Consider the following 21402-nt stretch of genomic DNA (forward strand, 5'->3'; position numbering starts at 1 on the left):
CCGTCATGGAAAACAGCAGACTCGTCGAAACCGCCGCCGTGCACAAGGCCCCCGCCGTCGTACTCGCCAGTCACGCGCTAGGCACATCGCAGGTGCTGTCCCAACCAGGATACCAGAGGGACACCAGCGCAGGATTCTAGTATCAGCCACGACGACCAAATATCCCACCTACATAGGTGCCTCTATCAAGCACATCAAGTCATAAGCGAACAGTCAGGTACATTGGCCCGCGAAGCCTTGAACGTGGATAGCTCTGGCTCTCTGAATCCAGAAGCACGCCACAACATGTGGAATGCAGGACGATTGATGGGACAAGCTGGCCGAACTATGGCTTGGGTGGGGCAGGAACTCTCAAGACTCGGTGTCATGACAAACGCCACAGCCCCTTCAGGAATCCAGGTGCAGGTTGACGAATCAACAGAAGCTGTCAAAATGTCTTTCTCTTGATCTCCACGGTCGCAATTTTGGAGCTTGTGAGTATGATAGTGTCTACTTCAGAGACGGAGGGAGGATGGAAGGTTTAAGGGGTTTTCGCCAAAGCCTACATGACGAAGGGTTATGACTATGTGGGACAAGTGCCAATGTATCTGAGATGCCTAAAACAGCCTGAAACTATAAAACAAATGTTCCCTTCGCTGTCTAATGATTAGACCATTCCACGTTTCCAGGAGTATAGTTCTGTCTAACTTTACCAACCAGCTTTGAACGACATGTAGAAGCCAGACTTGATGCTTCGATATTGAGCACGCATGTCGAGACAATCTGATGGCAAGCATTGTAGTTACCGACTAAATGCTCACGTCACGCGTATATACATGCAGATGTTTCAACATCACCAGGTCGTCGATCAAAATCTTTCGCTACTCAACAGATTCAGGAAATTTAAGGCAAGTCGGGTTCAGAGGCAGGCAGACTTTACCATGTGTCCCATGGAAACGTAAACAAGGGGCGTATTTTATGTAGAAGGCGTAAGTCAGGAAGCAAAACCATTCTGTGGTTCTTTTGAGGCCGCTCTTTCCATCAAAACCGTCGAGCTGGCCGAATATCCAAACCTCAGGTTGTTCAGCCTTGAAACGCGATCGCTGCTGCAATAAGAGACTCTAGCCATCGCCAAAGATTCACGCAACATAGATTGTCTGTGCTTCTGAACGAGAACCTCTTCAGTAGCCCATCCATATATCATCACGGAGAAAAGACCCCATCCGAAATTATACCATGGCCACGAAGCCGCACTGTAGCCTATCATCACAACACCCGCTTATTCTCCCTGGGAAGGAGAACAGAGCGATACTTGATCCGACGGCCTCTCGGATCGTTCCTGTGAAGCCCTCCGGACCAAGTTTCAGCCGACAAGCTCGCGCGTCCCGAGATATTGCTCGCATCCGCGTGGACCCCGTCGCCAGTAAGCCGGCCGCAGGCCTGGCGACCAGCCATCGAAGGCAGAATCGATCTAGAGAAGCCGGCAAGAAGAAACAGGGCACCACCAGAAAGAGCTCGCGGAAGACTCACCGGCGCCCTCGGAACCATCTCACCCTCGACCAGCGCCTGGTTAAGATCGAGCGAATCCTCAACCGTTGGACATCGCGCCCCACCACCGCCGCCCAGCTGGCCAAGTACCAGCGCCACATCCTCAGGAGTGTGTTCAAGCAGCTGATCGAGGTGTCCGGTGCCATGGATGAGCTTTCGGTCCGGTTGAACGAGGAACAGGAGGTCTTGGTCATGAGGGTGCAGCAGGCGATGTGGCGCGCGGGGGAGAAGTTGCAGCGGCTCAGAGGCGAGGGGATGGATTTGGGATTTCACTGAGTCTTGCAATTCGTGATTCAAAGTTGGACTTAGAAGCAGAACGAGGTCACCATACTCTTTGCGTCACGTCGTATACTATACTTGGCTCTATGATACGAGTCTCAAATGGATGGTTACGACTAGTTAAATCCAAAGTGTATCAGGGGGTTTGGCTATATTTCCTCCCTAGGCACTGAGGGACAGAACATAGATGCAGCTGTAAATGACTTGGGTTTCCCGCGTTGAGACCATTTCGGTACCCTTAGAAGCACACCATTCTTCCCGGAGACCAGTATCAGTAAGGTAATTTCACGTCTCGACGCGGCTTGTTCACTAGGCAAAAAGCTTGAAGGACATATACTCGATGTTGGATACTAGATTCGCGTTCTCAGGGTTATCACTGGACGATGGTACAGATGGGGGTAATTCTTAGATAATGTTATTTGATCTCCGCTGCTGCAAGACTCTTCTCTATTTAATGAACAAGGCCTCTCAGCTTATTGCGTGATCGCGACGGATCTAAAGCCGGACGGACACTCCTGGTTACAGCCTGTATAGCCCCCTTTTTTGACCCTTTTCCAAAACGAACGCCATCGCTATGCAGAAAATATGACCCAACGCCAATCTCGGTATGCCGATCAGTGGACTAGGCCGTTCCGATGAGCAGACCTCCCAGCATTCCTCCAGTTTGCGTCGCCATTTGTGCGGTTTCGATCTCTCGTCTCACCCTCCTGTGCAGAAGCCGGAAGCTGTCCTCCAACTCGTTGCTCCCATCCACGAACTCCGAGTAGAGGTCAAGAAGATGCATCGACACATCCACACACACGCTGACATATCGAGGGTCCACGATGTGCTTCTGAACCCAGTGCAAGATTGGCTGCACAGTCTCTTCGTCGCGACCTTCAAGGGCTTCTCGCAGGGCTGAGCGGTGTCTTAAAGCGACAAGGAGTGTCAGCACTGTGAGATGCGAGTACTGCTTGGAGCTTGAATCGAGAACACGGTCGAGTGCGGAAGCAAAATGGCCGCGTCTGAGGTCCTTTTGCCACGGCTTCTCCTTGGCTGACTTGTTTCGGGAGGCAGGATTGCCAGCGATGACGACGTCAGCCCCCTCGCCTACGAGATCGAGGCGGTTCGCTTCAGCAACACGACCCTTCCGCTTGCGCTTCGTCTTGTCGTGGGAAGCGATCGTACCTGCCAAAAGCGCCTGCATCTCCTTTTCCCGTTCTCGTTCGCGGGCGGCCTCGGGGCCTGTCAGGCGGGTCTTTAGGGACATGACTCCAGACTGCATACCCACCGCAAGGTGCCGATCGTCGCCGTTGGCGCCTGATGTGATGACCTTGACAGACAGAATGGGCGAGGGATACTTGGCGCCTGCAACCACGTTCCATCCGGTGGTCTCAAAGACCTTGACGTGGCCGTCCAATCCACCCGATACGACACGCTTTCCACCAGACGCCAAGGAAAGGGAGGTAACCGTCTTCTGGTGGTTGGTGATCAGGTGCAGAGGCTTGGCAGCAACCAGATCAAGAACCGATATCTGCGATTCGGCGGCGGCGAGGATGGTGGTGCCCGAGGGAAGCGGTAGGACGTCCTCGACTGGGTTGGCATGCTTGAAGGTCATGACGGCGTTGGCCGGGGCTCGAGGATCCCATAGCTTGACGGTCGAATCGTAACTGCCCGAAACCAGCATGTTGGACATGGTACCAGGCATGAAGGCACCGCAGCGAACGTAGTCGGAATGGCCGACGAAAGTCGAGGTGCTGTCGTTACTCGGGAGATCCCATAGCCTCACGGTCTTGTCGTCGCTGGTCGACATGAGGGTGGTCAGGTCAGCGGGCGAAAATTGCGTCTTCCACACGGGCTGCTTGTGGGTGGTCCACGTCTTGAGGATGGCGCGCGAATTGATGTCGAAGACCTGGATCTTGCCGGTGTCGTCACCGGCGACCAAGATCTTTCCGTCCCGGCGCACATCTCCGCTGCGGGCGATGTCGGTGAATCTGGTGACCGTCTTGACGAGCTTGCGCGTCCGTATCGAGTAGATCTGCACTCTCGTGCCCGTGGTCACGGCGAAGAAGTCGCTGCCGGCCGAGTTGAAGCTGTTTGGGTTCGTGGCGGGGAAGGTGATGTGGGTGATGGGGTACTGTGTCGGCGAGGGGATCCTTAGATGGCTCTTGAACGACTTCCAGTACCGCTGCTCGGCGGTGATGGGTGAAGGGCCTTGCGGCAGCTTCAGCTGCGGTAGCGGTGCTACTTCTGCTGCCATTGTGGTGGGTTGTGGCAGTCCGCGACAAGTGATGCTATCGTAGCCGTGTGTAGAGCCTGGGCTGAGCCGCGAAGGTCTTGGTCAAAAATTATTTTTTTTCCTACAGGCCGTCGGTCAATTGATTGCTGGGGGGCCGATGCTCTAGCCCATCGGGGTTAAGCGCTGGCGGTACCTGGCACCCAGGCACGATAAGGCCGCCGGCGGTGTGTCTTTCCTCGATAAGAGACATCAATCCGTGGAGGAGTAGACTGCCAAGACTTCCAGGTTTGTCGTCGAACCCCTGTTCTGCCAGGCGCATGCAGACCCCAGACTTTCGCTACTAGTTAGCCGGGCGCCAGCAAGAACCGGCCAGATGCCTCGGCACAAGACGGTCGGTGGCTGACGGAGGTGGTGTTGCACGTCTCGTCGGGCCGCCTTCTGCTTATTTTGCTGTATCTCCGTAGACTACTGTTGCAAAGAACGCACCTCGTCACTGCTTTTGCCTTGTTGGTTGCTCTCGTTCGTGCAGCATGTCTCAGTTACAAGGCTATTCGCAATTCAAACACTTCAATGTGTCGTCCCCGTCCGAGTTCGTGGCACATGTCGAAATCAACCGCCCGAAGAAGCTGAATGCTTTCTTCGAGGAGATGTGGGTGGAGGTTGGCCAGATCTTTGACAAGCTGTCCTACGACCCGGACGTGCGCGCCATTGTCTTGACTGGAGCTGGAGACCGTGCTTTCACCGCCGGTCTGGACGTCCAGGCTGCCAGTGAGAGTGGACTTACCAGCACATCCGGGACAGATGGCGCAAGAAGGGCAACATCACAGAGGCGGCATGTCCTTGAGTTCCAAGAGTGCATCACCAAGATAGAGAAGTGCGAAAAGCGTACGTTTCAGGCTTCTATCCTTGCCCCCCAGCGCATCTTCTCGTGACTAACGAGCGACAGCTACCATTGCTGTCTTGCACGGCATCTCTTTTGGCCTGGCAATCGACATGTCTTCTTGCTGCGACATCCGGATCTGCTCCAAAGATGTCAAGCTGTCTGTGAAGGAAGTCGACATTGGTTTGGCTGCTGATATTGGCACGCTAAGCAGACTGCCCAAGATCGTTGGCAGTTTATCGTGGGCTAAGGAGCTTGCATTGTCCGCCAGGATATTTGGCGCCGAAGAGGCTCTAGCCTTTGGCTTTGTCAGTCAGGTGCATGACAGCAAGGCCCAGTCTGTGGATGCCGCGCTCAAAATCGCGGCTCTCATTGCTACCAAGAGCCCGGTTGCGGTCCAGGGAACTAAGGAGTTGATCAACCACGCAAGAGACAACACGGTCGCTGACAGTAAGTTTTTTTTATAGCTTCAGGCAGGATCGGTTCGCTGACTCAGATAACAGGCCTCAAGTATACTGCGGTGTGGAACTCTGCAATGCTGCAGTCTGACGACGTCAAGTCTGCATTATTATCAGGTCTCCAGAAGACGAAACCGAAGTTTGCCAAATTGTAAAGATGTCAATTTGCAGCGGGTTGGAACAGTGCTATTCCCAAGGTCGAATTCCTGCTGGACTCTGGATAGATCATTGGTCTCTGAGGCATTACAATATCGGTTCGGACATGTCTGAGGGCTATCACGCTTGGAATGTGGTATTTTTGCGTGTAAATGAAAGGGTATTTATTCCCTAATGTTTCATGAAATCATAACATGGAAACTTGCTGAATCAAACCGTGCAACTCCGGAGAAGATCTGACCTTGCCGAATGCCATAACGCCTTAAAGCTAGACCGCTAGATCCAATGTAGGAAATTTTCAATGCCAAAAGCCATTTAGCGCTTTTTGTCGTCCTTGACATCCCGATCCGAATCCGAGTCTCTCTCGATCTCCTGAATGGTCTCCTTCAGGCGCTGGCACAGATAGTGAGCAGTGGCACAACACGATGGTTGCGAAGGACCTACGTCGTCAAGTTTGCGCTTGAGCTCTTGGACCTTGTTCTCTTGTATGACGAGATGCTGGTCGTCGAGATCGTGCAGTATGTAGTCGTTGCTCTCGCTGTCGATGTTCATGATGATCGACTTGATCGAGGGATCGCACTGTATGAGGACACCTTCTCGCCGGTTCACTACCCTGTTCTGCCTATTGTCATGGACTGGAAGGCTTACCTCTTCTTGCTTTCGGCATCGTGTTGGCTGAACGAATGTGATGACACGGCTGAATGTTCCTCACCTGATATTCTACACACCTGGAGCTGCCTGGAGAATGCGTTTGGCGGTGCAGACGCAGCAATTCTGTTATCAGGAATTAGCACCGCCACACAAGCCATGCACTTAGACAGTGTACTAACTTAGTCGTGCCATGCCCATGTGGGGGTGGCACTGATGACGGCGATTACAAGGATGCCAGAGCTCACGCCACAGCTAGAGCGCACGCTGAAGCGGGGGGCAGCAACCGTTGATTCCATCTTGGTGTGGCATTCCAATGCAAGGCAAGGTTGGTAAAGGGTGGTCAAGTGCCGGATTGTTTCCGGGCCCTCCGAACAATCCGTTGTTGCAAGCCAGTCGATACTGGCGACGACTCTTTCCTACAATGTACAAAACAGACTGCCAGACGACCGTCTTGGCTGTGGGATCTGCATTCTATCCTCCAGTCACCTGAACTCCCCTCGCCACGGCCTCACAACCGCTTCTCGAGCTCATCATCATGAGCAGCGTACCCCTCCACGGCAAGCCCTGCTCTGGCAAACAAAGTTCTAGGATTTGATGCAGACGTCATCTTAGAGACTCTTACTCGCCGGCCTAGACAAGGTAAGATGGCACATGGCATTTCCTTATCTTGGCTCCTCTTGGCACCAGACCCCACGACTGCTCTCATACCTTTTCACAACTTGAGGCCCCTGATGGGTGATATACCTTGGGTACCCATAATATATGCTGTTGGTGGGCGCGTGAGCGTATTGGCTCGAGTTATATGGATAAGGTGATCAATCATCAGCCCAGCAAACTCGAGGTGCATTCCCAGGGGCTGAGCAGCATCAGTGGCGAACGAACTCCTCATTGATGATTGCTTAAGTGGTTCTGACGATGTCCTAGCCTGTTGACTCCACCAACTGAACCGTCCTCTTCAGCATCGTATTCTTGCAGCAATACAAGTTCATCAGCTTTGGCAGGCTTTGTCGCTTCTCACGCAGCCAGCGGCTTCAGTGGGATACTTTCTCCCGCATTTCCTCATGTCGGAGTCACAAGGGGATGATACTCCAGGGTCCCCAGTAGAAGACCGTTCCTTCACTTGGATTACCGTCCCTCTGGCCATACTCATCGCTGCTGCCATCTGCATTACCTTCTTGCGATACAGGAGGCGCAACGCCCAAAGGGCGTTGCACGGCATGCATGCTCTGGAGCGTGACTTGGAAGCTTTAGGACCGAATCGCATAAGACGGCCGCAGAATGCCAGGTGGCAGTGGACTGGAGTTGAGCCGCATGGCCGTGTAAGAAGGATCGGAATCGGAGTCGGAAGCCGAGAAGAAGGACTCAATGAGCTCGGGGAGGCACCTCCAGCTTACACACCTCCTCGCAAGACGTCGTCTGGCGCTGTTGAACTACACGAAACTGTGGCCTCAGTTTCTACTGTCCAACCCACTGCACACCCAACCTCAGAGCTTCGTCCCGCCGTCATCGCGCAGACAGATAACTCAGTTAATCCCCCGGCGTACGGCGAAGCTGCACGAAACCATGAGATGGCCAGCGTCGGAAGAGGTAGTCCATCGCGACCTACTCCAGCACATCTTCCCTCTCTCTAGGATCACTCGAGTTTTACCACGGTCTCACAACGAGCTGCGAGCAACCGTGCCAGAGGACTGTATCAGTAGCCAACGCGACAGCTGTATAAGCACTTAAATATGGTACCGAGGCGAAACTTGCAGTTACCTACTCAGCGGACGACTGGTGGTCAAACCCTCCTCAGCGAGGTTGTGGCTTGACACTTCAAGTACATGTACCCCCATTAATTGCCACCCACCAGAGAACTGAGAGATGAGTTTTTTAGGGTGAAGGGCGACTGTAGGAGGTAGAACTCGAAACACCGCTTCTGGGTCTGTCTACGTGGGCATCCTCAGACAGCTCAAATACTTTTATTAATCACACTTAATTACGTACCCTATCCTTTATTCTTGTTTTGTTTTCTCGTCAGTTGAGTGAGGGCCAACGACTATATGCACAGCTTCGACAAAAAGCCAAAGATGACAAGCCGTCGAAGTCTACTCACGCTTTTTGACGATGCTCGCCATAGGTTGGTTAGACGCCACTGTTGAGTGACCACCAACGATCAACAGCATCGAATCAATCGTCCAGGATAGGTCGAAAACATTCGATTCCCACTCAAATAGAACGTCATCAACCCAGCAATGCATCCGTCGCAAGTTCTTTACGCAGCCGCAGATGAGCTTACATCGGACATGCTCGCCGACCCTCTGATGTGGCGCACTACGCGCTCCCGATTTCGTGATTGGAAGTGGGGCGTCGGGTGATGTTACATTATGCACCACCTCGTCGGCTGTGCAACTGCATAGAGGGGTAACACCAATTCGGATTCGCAGATTCGCGATCCTTGGAAACAAGAAGGTGTTGGCGATCCGTGACAGTATATCTGCCTGGAATTGGCCACATTTGCTTAGAGCTCCCTCCTCGAACGACATACTTGACTTGACGATTGTTTGCTGTGACCATCTCCAAAATGACAGCTCCATCAGATCTCCCACCCATGGAGTATCGCTTTCTTGGTCGTTCTGGCTTGCAAGTCTCGGCTATTTCGCTTGGTGGCTGGCTCACCTATGGCGGTCATGTTGATAAAGGCAAGTTCTGAGCAACAATCCACTGCGGTTGGCGACTATAGAGCTAACAACCAACAGAAAAGACGTTTGCGTGCATGAAAGCTGCGTACGATGTGGGCGTGAACTTCTTCGACTGCGCCGAGGGATATGCCGGTATGTAAATCAAAAATATCAAGATTTCTACTCGTCTAATTGAGATGCTACAGGGGGTGAGTCGGAGAGAGTCATGGGCGAGGCCATACAGAAATTCGGCTGGAAGCGTAATGATCTCGTTATCTCCACCAAGGTATGGCTCCTGTACTGAGTCGAACTTAGCTTGACCGCATAGCTGATGCCTACGCAGATCTACTGGGGTACGGCCAACGGTGATCGGCCTGAGAATAACCGGGGTCTTTCCAGAAAGCATATCATTGAGGGGACAGATGCTTCGCTGAAGCGGCTCCAGCTTGAGTATGTCGACCTACTATACGCACACCGTCCAGACCGGCAGACCCCCATCGAGGAGACAGTCCGGGCCTTCAACCACCTGATTGACATGGGCAAAGCTCTATACTGGGGCACCTCTGAATGGAACGCCGACGAGATCGCGCAGGCCTGGCGATACGCAGACAAGCTCGGACTCATCGGCCCTCTCATGGAGCAGCCTCGCTACAACATGCTCGAGCGCGAAAAGGTCGAGACCGAGTACCACCAGCTGTACCGTGAGGTCGGCCTGGGCCTGACCGTATTCTCGCCGCTGCGCCAAGGCATCCTCAGCGGCAAGTACCGCGACGGGGTGCCGCCTGACAGCCGCTTCGCCCGCGAGGACGTCGAGTTCATCAAGGGCTTCTGGCAGCGCACGGGCAAGGCCAAGTGGGACGGCATCATTGCCCAGGTCAACGAGCTCCAACCCATCGCCGACCGCCTCGGCATCAAGCTGAGTACCCTCGCCCTCGCCTGGGTCCTGAGCAACCCCAACGTCAGCAGCGCCATCACCGGCGCTAGCAGTCCCGAGCAGGTGTACGAAAACGCCCTGGCCGTCGGTGCCGTGGGCAAGTTGACCCCGGAGATCCTGGAGCAGATCGACGGGGTACTGAAGAACAAGCCGCCGGCTATTACAGAGAGATACTAGAAGGTCAGATTAGCCGAGAAGACAGAGAGAGACATCCAGTGTGATCTGGTTGTCTCGAACGCCTGCCATCAAGGGTGGGTTTGTGGGTGTGACTACCACTGAACAGGGGGCAATTTACAATCATGGTAAAAGTCTATGGGTCTGTATCATTCTACGATGACGTGACATCTTGAAATTCAGATAGTACATATACCACGACTGTTACAGGAATTTTGACGCTTGCTATTTTCCGCACTGCTTTCATTCCAAAACAAACTGGATTATATAGGTAATTGTTAGAAGTGGCCACAAAGCAGGATACGGTGCTACCACTCCACAGGAGCGGAATACGTCCCTTGGTTCTGGTACAGATTCCATTCGTGATATTGATAAAACTAATAAGCTTGCATGGATGTTATATGAGAGCAATGCCTCCTTGTGCTCCATTATCGAGCATTCGTTTCGATCATACAGATTATGATTGCGAGTTTATGGCGGCAACGTGATCGGTGACCAGACATTGCCAGTCCGACGTCCCTGTAAAGATTGTGTTTCCGTCATCATGCGTCTTGCCCCAGCTCAAGGTAACGCCGAGCTGCCAAAAGAGATCTCCAGCGATGCCGTCCGTCGCAAGGGCTGTCTTCTGCCAGGGAGATTCAATGTTGCAATGATCCGAAGGCGCACCATCTGTATATGTTAGTCAAACTTCACCCAGAAATTGCAGGATAATGCGATTCATCCATCATCGGAGGTGAAGGGCCAGCTGAACTCACACTCTTCAAACAAGCAAGGCTTGCCAGCCGCGGCACAAGCGGCCCCATGAGCGGAAACCCATGCATTACCCCAGTCGTACGACTGGCCCCAGGAGTTGGGATAGAGATGGAAAGTAGCGAAATCCAGCGTCGTAATATTCAAGGTTTCAACGAAGTCGCCACCTTCTGCGTATGTATAGGGGTATGAGCCATCACCAGGCAAGCCAAATCCCTCATCGCCCATGGTGACCAAGTGGTTGGGGTCGAGGCTTTTGATATATGCAGATGTGCTCTTTGCCCAGTTATACAGGACGCTGGTTGAACAGCCGTTGCAGCGTGGCTCGTTGGCCAGCTCCCAGGCCAGAATGGCAGGCGACTTCAGGAAGCGGGAAACAACAGCCTTGATGTAGGCCCGGTATTGAGTCTGGGAAGCCGAGTCCGTGTACCACGAAGTCTTGCTGCCACCGAAAGCATTGACGTAGGCCTGGATACCACCGTAGTCATCCCATTGGTTGACAAAGTTAATTATTAGTTTGATGCCTCTCGCCTCGGCAGCGGAGACAATGTAGTCCAGACGCTGTAGGCCGTCGGCTCCCGTGTTGATGGTCGAGCCACTTGCGGACAAATATTGAAAGTAGACAGTGCCAGAACTTGGCTTCGTGTTGACGTCGTTGAACCCCCAGATCCGGAGAATCTTAAGTCCCGAGTCAACCAAGTCGTCCAGCGTCGAGTCCACGTCGGCATTGTTTGTCAAGAAGGATATCCAGTAGGAGTTGGTTCCTGGATAGTACTTAGTAACGCCGTCGATGTTGAACAGTGTTCCATCCGTCTTTGCGATACCAGTGGCAACAGGCACCGTAGTGGAAGTGCTGCTGGTCTTTGTGGTTATTGTGGTCGATCGGGAAGTTGTTGTCGGTCGGGCTGTAGTGCTAGTGCGGGCTGTCGTTGAGGCGGTCCCTAACCTCAATTAGAAATATCAACCACATAGTTCTTCGATAGACTCTCACCTGGAACGCATTGCGAGTAGTAGTCATTGGAGTACTGGCAAACGGCTCCGGACACACATGTCGTCGCCCCCGTCCAACCAATACCACCACATTGGCCCCAAAGGGTTTGCTGAGCCCCAGCGGCTGTAGCAAGGGAAACCAGGCCGACAAAGTACCTCATTCTGAGAGAGTGTGTCTTCTAAGGCTACCTTGCCCCTTTTGTTGACTCTAGAATGAGAGTGTAGAGCATAGGGTCCTGTATTTGTATGTCCCGAGAAAATAAAGCTGCTCTCGTCCAGGCTTGAGCCGCGTGCTTGACAGCATCGTACCGAGGCGCCTCCATGCATGTGAGGTCACGCTGAACCACCTGGCATTGACATACTCCCCAAAATTCCATCAATGGGCTCTTTTGATTTGCGCCCCGTCAATTCTTGGGCCCGTACCTGGGAAAGGGGACCGCATAGCCGGGGTCGTCGGAGTTGTCGGGGTTGTCGTTGCAGTACTTGGGCTGCTCCCCAATTGTGCAAAGAAATGCTACAGACGCAGGATGGCAGGCTATCGTACATCGCTGGCAAGAACACCCGGTCTTAGTGGTACATCACCAGAGCAAAGAGGGGGAGTGAATCCACTTGCGACCGAGATTTGGGGGAAATTTGGAGAAAGCATTCAGCATTGGAGCTATAATAAGACATCGATGTAACGGCGAGTGATATGTAAACAAGGTCATTGTTCGTAAGAAGAGACACTTGGCGGGATCCTGTTTGGTCACTTTGCTAGGGCCGACATGATATTTCGGTCGAATAGTGAAGCTGCAGTCATTCACGAGGTGACGAGTTTTAATTAAGCTTTCCTTTTTCCTAGAAAACATCTTCGACCTGAGACTTGGGTAGAAGACTCGATTTGATCTCGTAGGTTCATAACATATTCCCCACAGAACGTTGACGGTGATCTCCTTTTCGGGGACCCAATCATGGCGGCGGAACGGCCTCCGTCTGGCTTATTGTGGTAAGGCCCAGTGCCAAGGCCGGAGACCTGGATGTTTCCCTTCTGCCACGTCCAGGGGTGGCGAACAACGACCGGCGACAAAGAGGGTTTCATTGAGGAGATAAAAAAAATATGATGAACACAATGGTATGAGTTCTGATGATTTCTCAGGGCAATGAATCGACTTAGATATTTGGGTATCGAGTGCTGCCTCCTGAGAAACTGTAGCACAAGGCCGACCTAGGTCACAGATGGATGAACTCTCTCCAGACCGAGTGCTGGAATGTTCTCGCTGAGCTGCCGAATGGTATGCCAGCCGAATAGAATGTCAACCAAACAGTATGTCAGCCACACTCAGTGCATGCCGCTCTGGCGTTTGCATCGGATCTCTGGATAGCCACACACGAGTCACAATGCAATGCGTTTGAACGACATAGCCTGTAGTAAAAACTGCAACAAAACGTGCATCCATTCACTTGACTTGTCGTCGATTGATTATTATGCCTATGTTCACTACTGGCGCTCTTATGTTACTCACATTACAGAAGCGGTGAAAATATCCGCTGCTGGAGGATTGCCTTTCCTGATGACAAGCATTTCTTCTCGTTGCTTGTGCTTTTGCAGATTTGGACTCGTTCATATCTCTAGGTGGCTTTGTTCAAATCAGTACCCGCTCTCGGGATGGGCTGTTTCCATGGTGCCCTGTTGATACGCTTCCGAAAGTCAGGAAAGATGTCAATTCGTGAGATGTCAGAAGCCAATAATCGATCTATCTCAATGAAGGTCTCATCGAAGTAAAGCTAAACCGTCTTCCACGATGTGCCGTTCTTTAATTTCTTCATCAGGCAATCCAAGAAAAGCCGATCCAAATCACTGTCCAAAGAAGTGATGACAGGGGGAGACATGACAATCAAGATATGATCCAGCCGGTCCAAAAACGTTGCTGGGGAAAATTGTGTTCCCAAAGCAATTTTCAGTCCAGATCCGACACGCGACTGACTGACTGCAGACGCGTATTCTCAAGCTAAACGGCAGCTAAACGGCAATTGCAATCTGAGGAGGCCATATGATTGTGTAGAGCAACTGTAGACTGATCCACGGTAGTCCGGTCTCTTCTGAGAGAGAGATGAGCCATCAGATATAGACATATATTTCGACAGAAAAGCACCTAGGTACCTAGATACACGTCAGGATTGCGAAAGCCATCACACATCCCAACCCGGTGGGCACTGCTCTTTCCAGTCGGGCGGCCTGGGTGGCTCTTTCTTCACACCCATATAATTCAGCTGGTGCCTGAGACTGATTATTCGGCCTTCTGGCAAATTTTGCTGGCAACATTTCGCAACAGCTCGTGCAGCTTATTCTCAAACGGAATCCTCGACGTTCTCGCCCCGGTACTTGAGTGTGTGAAACAAATCCCAATCAGCCAACAGTCCTTCTCGGCCCAACAACGATTTAAAACACACACCTCCCCCAATCGACGACGCCCCAGGTGATTCAAAACAAAGCATCAAATTTTTCCAGTGAATTCAACACTGTTCCTGGCGAGCTCTTACCCTCATTCTGTTCCCCTCTCCGCTTCTCCCCATCCGCCAGGACACCGTCTAGCGGAGGATCATCAGTAAGGCACTCAACCTCGACTGCCTTTCCCCTCCCTCTTCATCTTCGTTCCCCCTTCATCACCTTTGATTGATCAGTACAACTCGGATCACTGCCATTCTGCAGACGTTCCGTCCTGTCCTGTAAATTTCCCTCCCAGCTTCATCCATCCTAACTTGACAACACGAATCACTCGGCCCTCCCAAGTCAAAGGTAAGCAAGCTCTTCCGCTGCTCAGACATCGTTTGTTTCTCACATCCTACCTAATCGCAAACTCTGCCATCAACGCCCTGAGCCTTCACGTATCCTCCATCTTCTTCCCCTTCCAAACTCATTCATCACTCACCCACAACCTTCTTTGGGCAAGTCATTAATTCTCCCTCGTCCGACGCGTGGTCGCCTTGATCCAACCCGTCTTCATCATTCCTCCACAACCTTCGTACCTGCAAACAGCACAGCTCTGGTCTCCCTGACCCGCAGTTCCTGACCCGTTCATCATCAGGTAAAGAACACCTTTCCAGAGATAGTCCTATCTATCATGAGCGTTTGCGACGTTGCTGCCCTTGTGCAAGCTCCGCCTATATCTCATACACTCCCATAACTATCATCGACCCCGCTGCCACGTACCCAACACTTTCGCTTCTAATCCAAAAGCTCTTCTCCAAGTCTTTGGGCCATAAGCCTTCATCCCAAACGGAGCTTTCTTTCACTCAACTTTGCCCCTCAAACTCTCATTCACCCTAAGCACTCTCACTTGTGCTGACTTTTACCACCACAGAACTCCATCATGTCTTGGGGCAATACCGACGCTGGCGGTGGTGACCAGTGGGGTGCAGGTCACGGAGCTACTGATGGCTTCCACGACGCCAACTTTGGTGACAATGATCAGTTTGAAGGTGGCACCACTTCTTTCGACAACGGAGGTGGTGGCGGCTTCGGCGATGGTGACATTGAAGGTGGTGGCGGCCGTCTCAACGGCGCTTGCTTCAACTGTGGTGAGGAAGGGTGAGTACTTCAGAGCGAACAAAGTTATCGTGAAGTTTCAAGCTCATAATTTCTGCCAGACACATGAAGGCCGACTGCCCCAAGCCGCGTGTCATGCGCTGCCGTCATTGCAACGCGGAAGGCCACACTATGGCCCGTTGCCCTGACCCGAGCTGCCCTCCTCAGGAGCCACGCGAATTTACTGGAGAATGCCGCGTGTGTGGAAAAGAGGGACATCGCGCCGCGGACTGCCCTGACAAGCCTCCTATGATTTGTCGAAACTGCGAAGAAGAAGGTCCGCCAAAATTAGCGGGACTCTTTCTGTTAACAACGAGCTAACGTGTCTTTCTCAGGCCACGCCGCTTCTGACTGCAAGAACCCTCGCAAGATTAACCGCGACAACGTTGCCGAGGTCAGCGCTGAGGATGCCTGGGCCAAGATTACCCAAGGTGCTCAAGACAAGGACATGGACGATGTCAAGGAGGGCATTCTTGAGTACTGCAAGGCCCTGCCCGAGCTCACGTATTACGAGCTCGAGACTGCGTTCCGCAACTTGAATATCGGTGTTTACATCATCGCTGTCGAGAAGCCTCAGATGATTGGCGCCCTGACCAACATGGATCTTCAGGGCAACCTGAACAAGAAGTACCAGGTCACTTACCGCTTCCAATCTGGTCCCGCTCGCGCCCGAGAGGCGCAGTACTTCCCAAAGGGTACAGCTGAGAACCTGGAGCGTCTTAAGGATGCTGGTGAGCCTGTCAACAGCGGTTTGCTCAAATGCAACAACTGTGAGGAGTACGGCCATACCTCTAAGTCCTGCCCCAGTGACAGGGTTGAGAAGGAACGAGTCGTAGTCAAGTGCTACAACTGTGGTGAAGAGGGACATCGTGTCCGCGACTGTTTGTTATCTCCCTTGCACAGCCTCGACTTGTAGCTAATATTGCCAGGTCCGACCCCGCGAGTCGACAAGTTTGCTTGCAAGAACTGTGGCCAGCCTGGTCACAAGGCCCAGGAGTGTAAGTCCATCCACAACCCTCCTCATATATGGTGAACTTGACTGACACACACACCTCAGGCCCCGAGCCTCCCAATCCGGCTAATGTCGACTGTCGAAAGTGTGGCGAGAGTAAGTTTCAACAGCCTTGGCTTTCCTATCATGTTTAGCGCTAATGTTTCTCAGAGGGCCACTTCTCCCGCGACTGCCCCCAGGGTGGTGGCGGCGGCGGTGCATGTCACAACTGTGGTCAGGAGGGCCACAGAGCAAAGGAATGCAGCGAGCCGAAGAAGCTCATCTGCCGAAACTGTGACGAGGAGGGTCATTCGAGCCGAGAGTGCCCGAAGCCTCGCGACTGTGGGTTCTCCTTTGCCACGCATATCCTCAATTATCTGCTAACTATCATGACAGATTCGCGTGTCAAATGCTCTAACTGCGGCGAAATGGGACACACAAAGGTCCGCTGCAAGCAGGCAATTCCCAACCCCGACGCTGATGAGGTTGGTATGAATACCGGTGCCTCCTTTGACGCTGCGGAGGCTGCGCTGGGTGAAGACAACCTCGGCGGTGACTTCGGCGGTGGAGATGCTGCAGGCAACTGGAACGCCGGCGCTACTAGCGATGGAGGCTGGTGAGCTCGTATCCTTGAAGCCCTCTGACGATGTGGATACATACGCTGCAGGGGATGTTTTCAGCAAGGCTGCACAGCGTCAACTAATGCTTTGTGTGACTTCTCGCCTTCGATGTCTCTAGAGGAGAACAAACTGTATTGGTGGGGTAGATAGTGAGCCACGGTATTTACCACATGGCTATTGTGGTTTCTTGATACACCAGAGGATCGAGGTTGGGGGAATTCATTGGCATTGCGCAAGATTTCTTGGCCTAGTCTAGATAACGATCTACTATGATCACACTCAGATGACTCTGCCCCTACCAAGACAGATACTAATTAATGTACTGGGTCTGATAATACCTTTCGCTATGCATGTGATGAGTGACACTATCTTTTCATACTTGCTCTTCGGAGATTAGGTACAGCTGGCCAACATAGTTGAAAAGAACTATTGAAAAGAACTACCTGTGAAGTATATCGGTCCTCGCATCTTGCACAAAGACGTAGCTGAGAAGAATTTACGGGTTCACGAGCTACATAGAGGAAGTAACATATGTCTCTGCAGATATCGCTCCATATAAGAGCGGAGAAGGGCGGCAACTCTTCGCTTGATGATTCAAGTAGTTCCGGACCAAGGAAAGGGTCTCCCAGCTCGATTTACTCCAAGTCAGGATTGAAAACGTCGTGGACTCGGATTTTCAGATTGGGAGCGGCAAGCATGCGCCGCACGTTAACTTGGGGAATAGTCGCGCTATAAACGAACCGTTATATGATTTTAATATGATTGTGGCCTTCTCCAGCAGGTCAAGACTGTCCAGACTTCAAATGCAAAAGCACGCGTGACCCTATCGCCAAGTAAGAAAAACTTGGGACTTCCTGCTAGGACGCTGCCGCTCCTCCTGCGGACACCGAAGAGAGCTCGCCGCCAGTGCCTTGACGCGATCTGGCATGCCTCGCGGTTCACCATCACATCGGCAAGTCAGCGGAATCCCGAGCTATCAGCTCGGCTGTTGGATGGATGCTAACTTCCTACCCGACCTCGGCTTCCAAGTTGTTGGTACCCTCTACCTTCCAGACCCGCCTGCCAGGGGTAGGAGTACACTGTGGTGCTACGTACCGCGCATGAGCGGCGATAAGACAGCGGTCGCAGAAACCTAGACAGCTCTGGGACGCCTTCGGGGGTATAATCTTTCTCCACCCGGGGCGTCGACTGGGAAAATATCACCCTCGTTGGTTCCCGGAGTGCCTCGGTTCTCTGCGCACGGGTCTGCGGTAGCGTTGACATCCCATCACTTATTGCTGCTGATGCCGATATACATTGGTTGCCGGAGAGATTGAATTCGAGAGGCGAGTTTCCTATCCATGATTTCGGTGTTCCTAGTAAGGATTTCGTCATTCCCGCTCAAGATTCCGGTGTTTATATTCAGGATATATCGGTGTTCCTACTCAGATTGTCGGTGCTTCTATTTAGTATGTTGGTGGTCCTATTCAGGATGCCGGTGTTCCTATCAGGATATATCAGTATTCATATTCAGGATTTCGGTGTTGACTATGCGGCACGGCGGTTTGAGTCCTTGGAGTACCAGCCAACTTTCACCGAGTGCTGCCACCCACAGTTGTCACCAACATACCCTCTGAGCATTTCAATGTATATTGAATGCGCAAGGAAAGCTAATTCCTAACCCCAAAATATGCACGCTACATCATGCCATAACCATTGCCCACGCTCTATGAATTCCAAACTAACCCTGAGGCGCTTGTCTCTCTAACCATCCGTCACCCCATCTATGCGTCCCAAATTTAACCGATAACACGTCCAGAAGACTGCAGTTCCAATCCTAGAAGCCATCCTTGGGAATCTCATTCTCCTTCTCCCAGGCCAGTCTCTCATTGTTCACCTTGACCCACCACGAGTGCGTCTCGTCCTTGCCGGTGAAGTTGCCCTGGCCATCCATCTCGTCCCAGGGCTTGGGCGCCAGGATGTAGTGCACATTCTTGACGCTCTCGTCGCGCCAGATGGCGTCGTGGACGCCGGGCCAGCGCAGCGTCTTGAGGGCGTTGTAGGTGTAGGGCAGGGGCACCCAGCGGCCGCGGTACAGGTCCGACAGCACGCTCTGGTCGGCAAAATCCATGTTGAGGGCGTGCGTCTCCATGTAGTCGACGATCTGGGCGAAGACGGCCTTGTCCGGGTTGACGACCTGCAGGCCGCCGTTCATGAAGCCCAGCGGGCCGACGGCCGGGTCGGCGCCCTCGGTCTGGGCGGCGTCCGGGGCGCCGTGCTGGTGCGTGAAGGCGCAGTTCTGCGGCACCCAGTCGGCCGGGTAGTGCGGCTTCTTGAGCGGGTTGCAGACGCAGGCGTGGCCGGCGGCGAAGACGCGGGTGCCGGCGCCGGCGACGACGTCGGCCGGGCTGTCGAGCTCGAGGTCCATCAGCTCGTCCATGCCGCGCAGCACCAGCATGTCCGAGTCGAGCTGGACGACGCGGCGGTACTGGGCCAGGCTGAAGGGCGTCAGCTTGCTCCAGCAGTCGTAGAAGCGCGGGTCGTTGCTGTAGTCCTTGCCCTGCGTCGGCAGCAGGTACTCGATGCGCTGGGCGGGCACGCCGCGGGCCTTGAGGGCGGCGAGCCCGGCCTCCGGGAACGTGTCCGTGTAGAGGGCGACGAGCGGGTACTTTGACTTTTGCTGCTTGAGCGAGTAGTCGAGGGTGAGCAGGCCGGAGAGGTAGGCCGTGTTGGTGATCAAGGTGGTCCAGACTGCAGACGGGCGGCGTGTTAGCAGTTGTATAGGGGCGGGACTGATCTCGAATAGCTCAGCACCTACCCTTGTCAGACTCGACTGCTCTCTTGCCGTCCGCCATTATGAAGGAGGGGCTGTTGGGAGTTGAAGAAGCTGCTTCTTCGGGTACTGATGGTCAATCTCTTGCGCGCCTCTGTGAACGGCTGTCGGGTGAGTTCAGGGATGCACTCTCTTGACGTGTATATATACACCTAGGTCGTCAAGCCAAAGGAGGAGGAAATGGCGCAAACAAGGGCGCAAACAACAGCACTTGGCGCGAAGGAGCAATCAAGGTTGTCACCGCATCATGGAGGCTGCAGGCGTATAAAGAACAACGAACAGACGGCTAGCTGGCGATAAGACTACGTCTCTGGTGGTGTTTGAGCCGTGACTCGACGTCTATGAAGCCGCGTAGACGACAGTTTCGTCTGCCCCGCTATGGGACCCCCCTCTGAAGGAAACCCCCCCTTATCCCCCACTACGCGCCGCCGGAGGACCCTTGAATGACGTGCTACAAGGTGCCCTGGCCCGCCTCGGGATCTGACACAGGCATCCTGTGAGATCTAGATTAAACCCAGCGCTTGGCAATCCCTATGTAACCCCGGCCAACCTGCTTCTATCTGAAGCCTGCAAACGTATGTACATTAGGCGGGTTTACATATATAGTATGTACAAGCAGAGGAGATAAGGGGGCGGGCCGCAGGATATCTGCCAGAATAGTTTACCGCAGCCCACCGCTCAGCAGGATGCTCTGCCCTGTCATGTAGCCCGTCTTGCACAGCATCGTGACCACGTTGGCGCACTCGCCCGGCGTCCCCAGCCGGCCCACGGGGATGTTCTTGACGTCGCCCGCCGTGCCCTCGACGAACTTGGCGTCCGGAATCATGCCCGTGTCTCCGATCATGGCCGGCGCCACGTCGTTGACCGTGATGCCGTACTGCGCCTGCTTGGCCGCCAGGTTCTTCATCATGCCGGTCAGGCCTGCCTTGGACGCCGCGTCTGGGGAGGGTGGACTCAAAGTCAGTTCGTCATAGATTTAGGCATAACAAGCCTCACGAGAGAGAGAGAGACAGAGAGAGAGAGGAGAAAGTATATAAGGCTTACAATGACACCCATTGATCCCCCCGCCGATCGCGGCGATGCTGCTCACGAACACGATGCGGCCCCACCCCTGCTGGCGCATGTGCGGGATGCTCAGCTTGGCCAGGACGAAGCTGGCCCGCAGGTTGATGTTGAGCGTGTATTCGAACTCGTCGATGGGGATGTCCAGGACGTCGGGGATGCGCTTGCCGTAGCCCGCGTTGGACACCAGGATGTCGGGCCCCCGGCCGCCGTGGTCCCGGCCCATGTCCCGAAACAGCTGTTCGATGTCCGACACGGACCCCGTGTCCACGACGTGGACCGAGATCTTCCTGCCCTCGTCGGACGATGACGATGACGACGACGACGCCAGCAGCTCCTTGGCCAGCGCGTCCACGGGCTCCCGGTTCTTGAAGCAGGTCAGGGCCAGCGAGGCGCCGTCATCCCAGAGCGCGCGGGCGCATGCGGCACCGATGCTGTTCGGCGTGTTAGTGTGACTGCGTGACTTGATGGGCAGCTGGGTCTCCAATATAGTCAGAAACATACCCTCCAGAGGCTCCCGTGATGAGGGCCAGGCGGCCCTTGATCTCGTTGTCAACTTTTGCCATGTTTCGTTCCCTGCCGTTGTGAGGTTGCTCCCGCTAGACATCTCATGGCTTGCGGCTTGCGCATGATACACAGGTGTAGATGGCGGGGAAGAGCGACTCCACCACGCCT

At 53.6% G+C, this 21402-nt stretch overlaps 9 protein-coding genes across 9 annotated transcripts; 5 read left to right on the forward strand and 4 right to left on the reverse strand.

Moving 5' to 3' along the window:
• Positions 1-1215: 1215 nt before the first annotated feature.
• On the forward strand, positions 1216-1803 carry JN550_010103 (uncharacterized protein; the record flags this gene model as incomplete). Its single annotated transcript, XM_049308320.1, has 1 exon — positions 1216-1803. The coding sequence occupies one exon, from the start codon at positions 1216-1218 to the stop codon at positions 1801-1803; it is 588 nt and encodes a 195-aa protein (XP_049167843.1).
• Positions 1804-2428: 625 nt separating this feature from the next.
• JN550_010104 (uncharacterized protein) lies at positions 2429-4045 on the reverse strand (the record flags this gene model as incomplete). The annotated part of the gene is made up of 1 exon (XM_049308321.1): positions 2429-4045. One exon carries the CDS (start codon positions 4043-4045, stop codon positions 2429-2431), a length of 1617 nt encoding a protein of 538 aa, XP_049167844.1.
• Positions 4046-4554: 509 nt separating this feature from the next.
• On the forward strand, positions 4555-5517 carry JN550_010105 (uncharacterized protein; the record flags this gene model as incomplete). The annotated part of the gene is made up of 3 exons (XM_049308322.1): positions 4555-4909; positions 4971-5354; positions 5408-5517. The coding sequence occupies 3 exons, from the start codon at positions 4555-4557 to the stop codon at positions 5515-5517; spliced, it is 849 nt and encodes a 282-aa protein (XP_049167845.1).
• A 1713-nt stretch (positions 5518-7230) lies between these two features.
• JN550_010106 (uncharacterized protein) lies at positions 7231-7800 on the forward strand (the record flags this gene model as incomplete). Its single annotated transcript, XM_049308323.1, has 1 exon — positions 7231-7800. The coding sequence occupies one exon, from the start codon at positions 7231-7233 to the stop codon at positions 7798-7800; it is 570 nt and encodes a 189-aa protein (XP_049167846.1).
• A 932-nt stretch (positions 7801-8732) lies between these two features.
• Positions 8733-9940, forward strand: JN550_010107 (uncharacterized protein; the record flags this gene model as incomplete). The annotated part of the gene is made up of 4 exons (XM_049308325.1): positions 8733-8835; positions 8908-8982; positions 9036-9115; positions 9173-9940. The coding sequence occupies 4 exons, from the start codon at positions 8733-8735 to the stop codon at positions 9938-9940; spliced, it is 1026 nt and encodes a 341-aa protein (XP_049167847.1).
• A 454-nt stretch (positions 9941-10394) lies between these two features.
• On the reverse strand, positions 10395-11838 carry JN550_010108 (uncharacterized protein; the record flags this gene model as incomplete). Its single annotated transcript, XM_049308326.1, has 3 exons — positions 10395-10606; positions 10693-11628; positions 11679-11838. The coding sequence occupies 3 exons, from the start codon at positions 11836-11838 to the stop codon at positions 10395-10397; spliced, it is 1308 nt and encodes a 435-aa protein (XP_049167848.1).
• Positions 11839-15027: 3189 nt separating this feature from the next.
• Positions 15028-16853, forward strand: JN550_010109 (uncharacterized protein; the record flags this gene model as incomplete). Its single annotated transcript, XM_049308327.1, has 7 exons — positions 15028-15245; positions 15305-15519; positions 15578-16096; positions 16172-16240; positions 16300-16350; positions 16405-16575; positions 16630-16853. 7 exons carry the CDS (start codon positions 15028-15030, stop codon positions 16851-16853), a joined length of 1467 nt encoding a protein of 488 aa, XP_049167849.1.
• A 1816-nt stretch (positions 16854-18669) lies between these two features.
• Positions 18670-19687, reverse strand: JN550_010110 (uncharacterized protein; the record flags this gene model as incomplete). Its single annotated transcript, XM_049308328.1, has 2 exons — positions 18670-19583; positions 19651-19687. The coding sequence occupies 2 exons, from the start codon at positions 19685-19687 to the stop codon at positions 18670-18672; spliced, it is 951 nt and encodes a 316-aa protein (XP_049167850.1).
• Positions 19688-20326: 639 nt separating this feature from the next.
• Positions 20327-21293, reverse strand: JN550_010111 (uncharacterized protein; the record flags this gene model as incomplete). The annotated part of the gene is made up of 3 exons (XM_049308329.1): positions 20327-20604; positions 20710-21161; positions 21232-21293. 3 exons carry the CDS (start codon positions 21291-21293, stop codon positions 20327-20329), a joined length of 792 nt encoding a protein of 263 aa, XP_049167851.1.
• Positions 21294-21402: the final 109 nt, after the last annotated feature.

This window comes from Neoarthrinium moseri (genome assembly GCF_022829205.1).
Source record: "Neoarthrinium moseri strain CBS 164.80 chromosome Unknown scaffold50_Wmoseri_CBS_16480, whole genome shotgun sequence".
NCBI classification, from domain to species: Eukaryota; Fungi; Ascomycota; class Sordariomycetes; order Amphisphaeriales; family Apiosporaceae; genus Neoarthrinium; species Neoarthrinium moseri.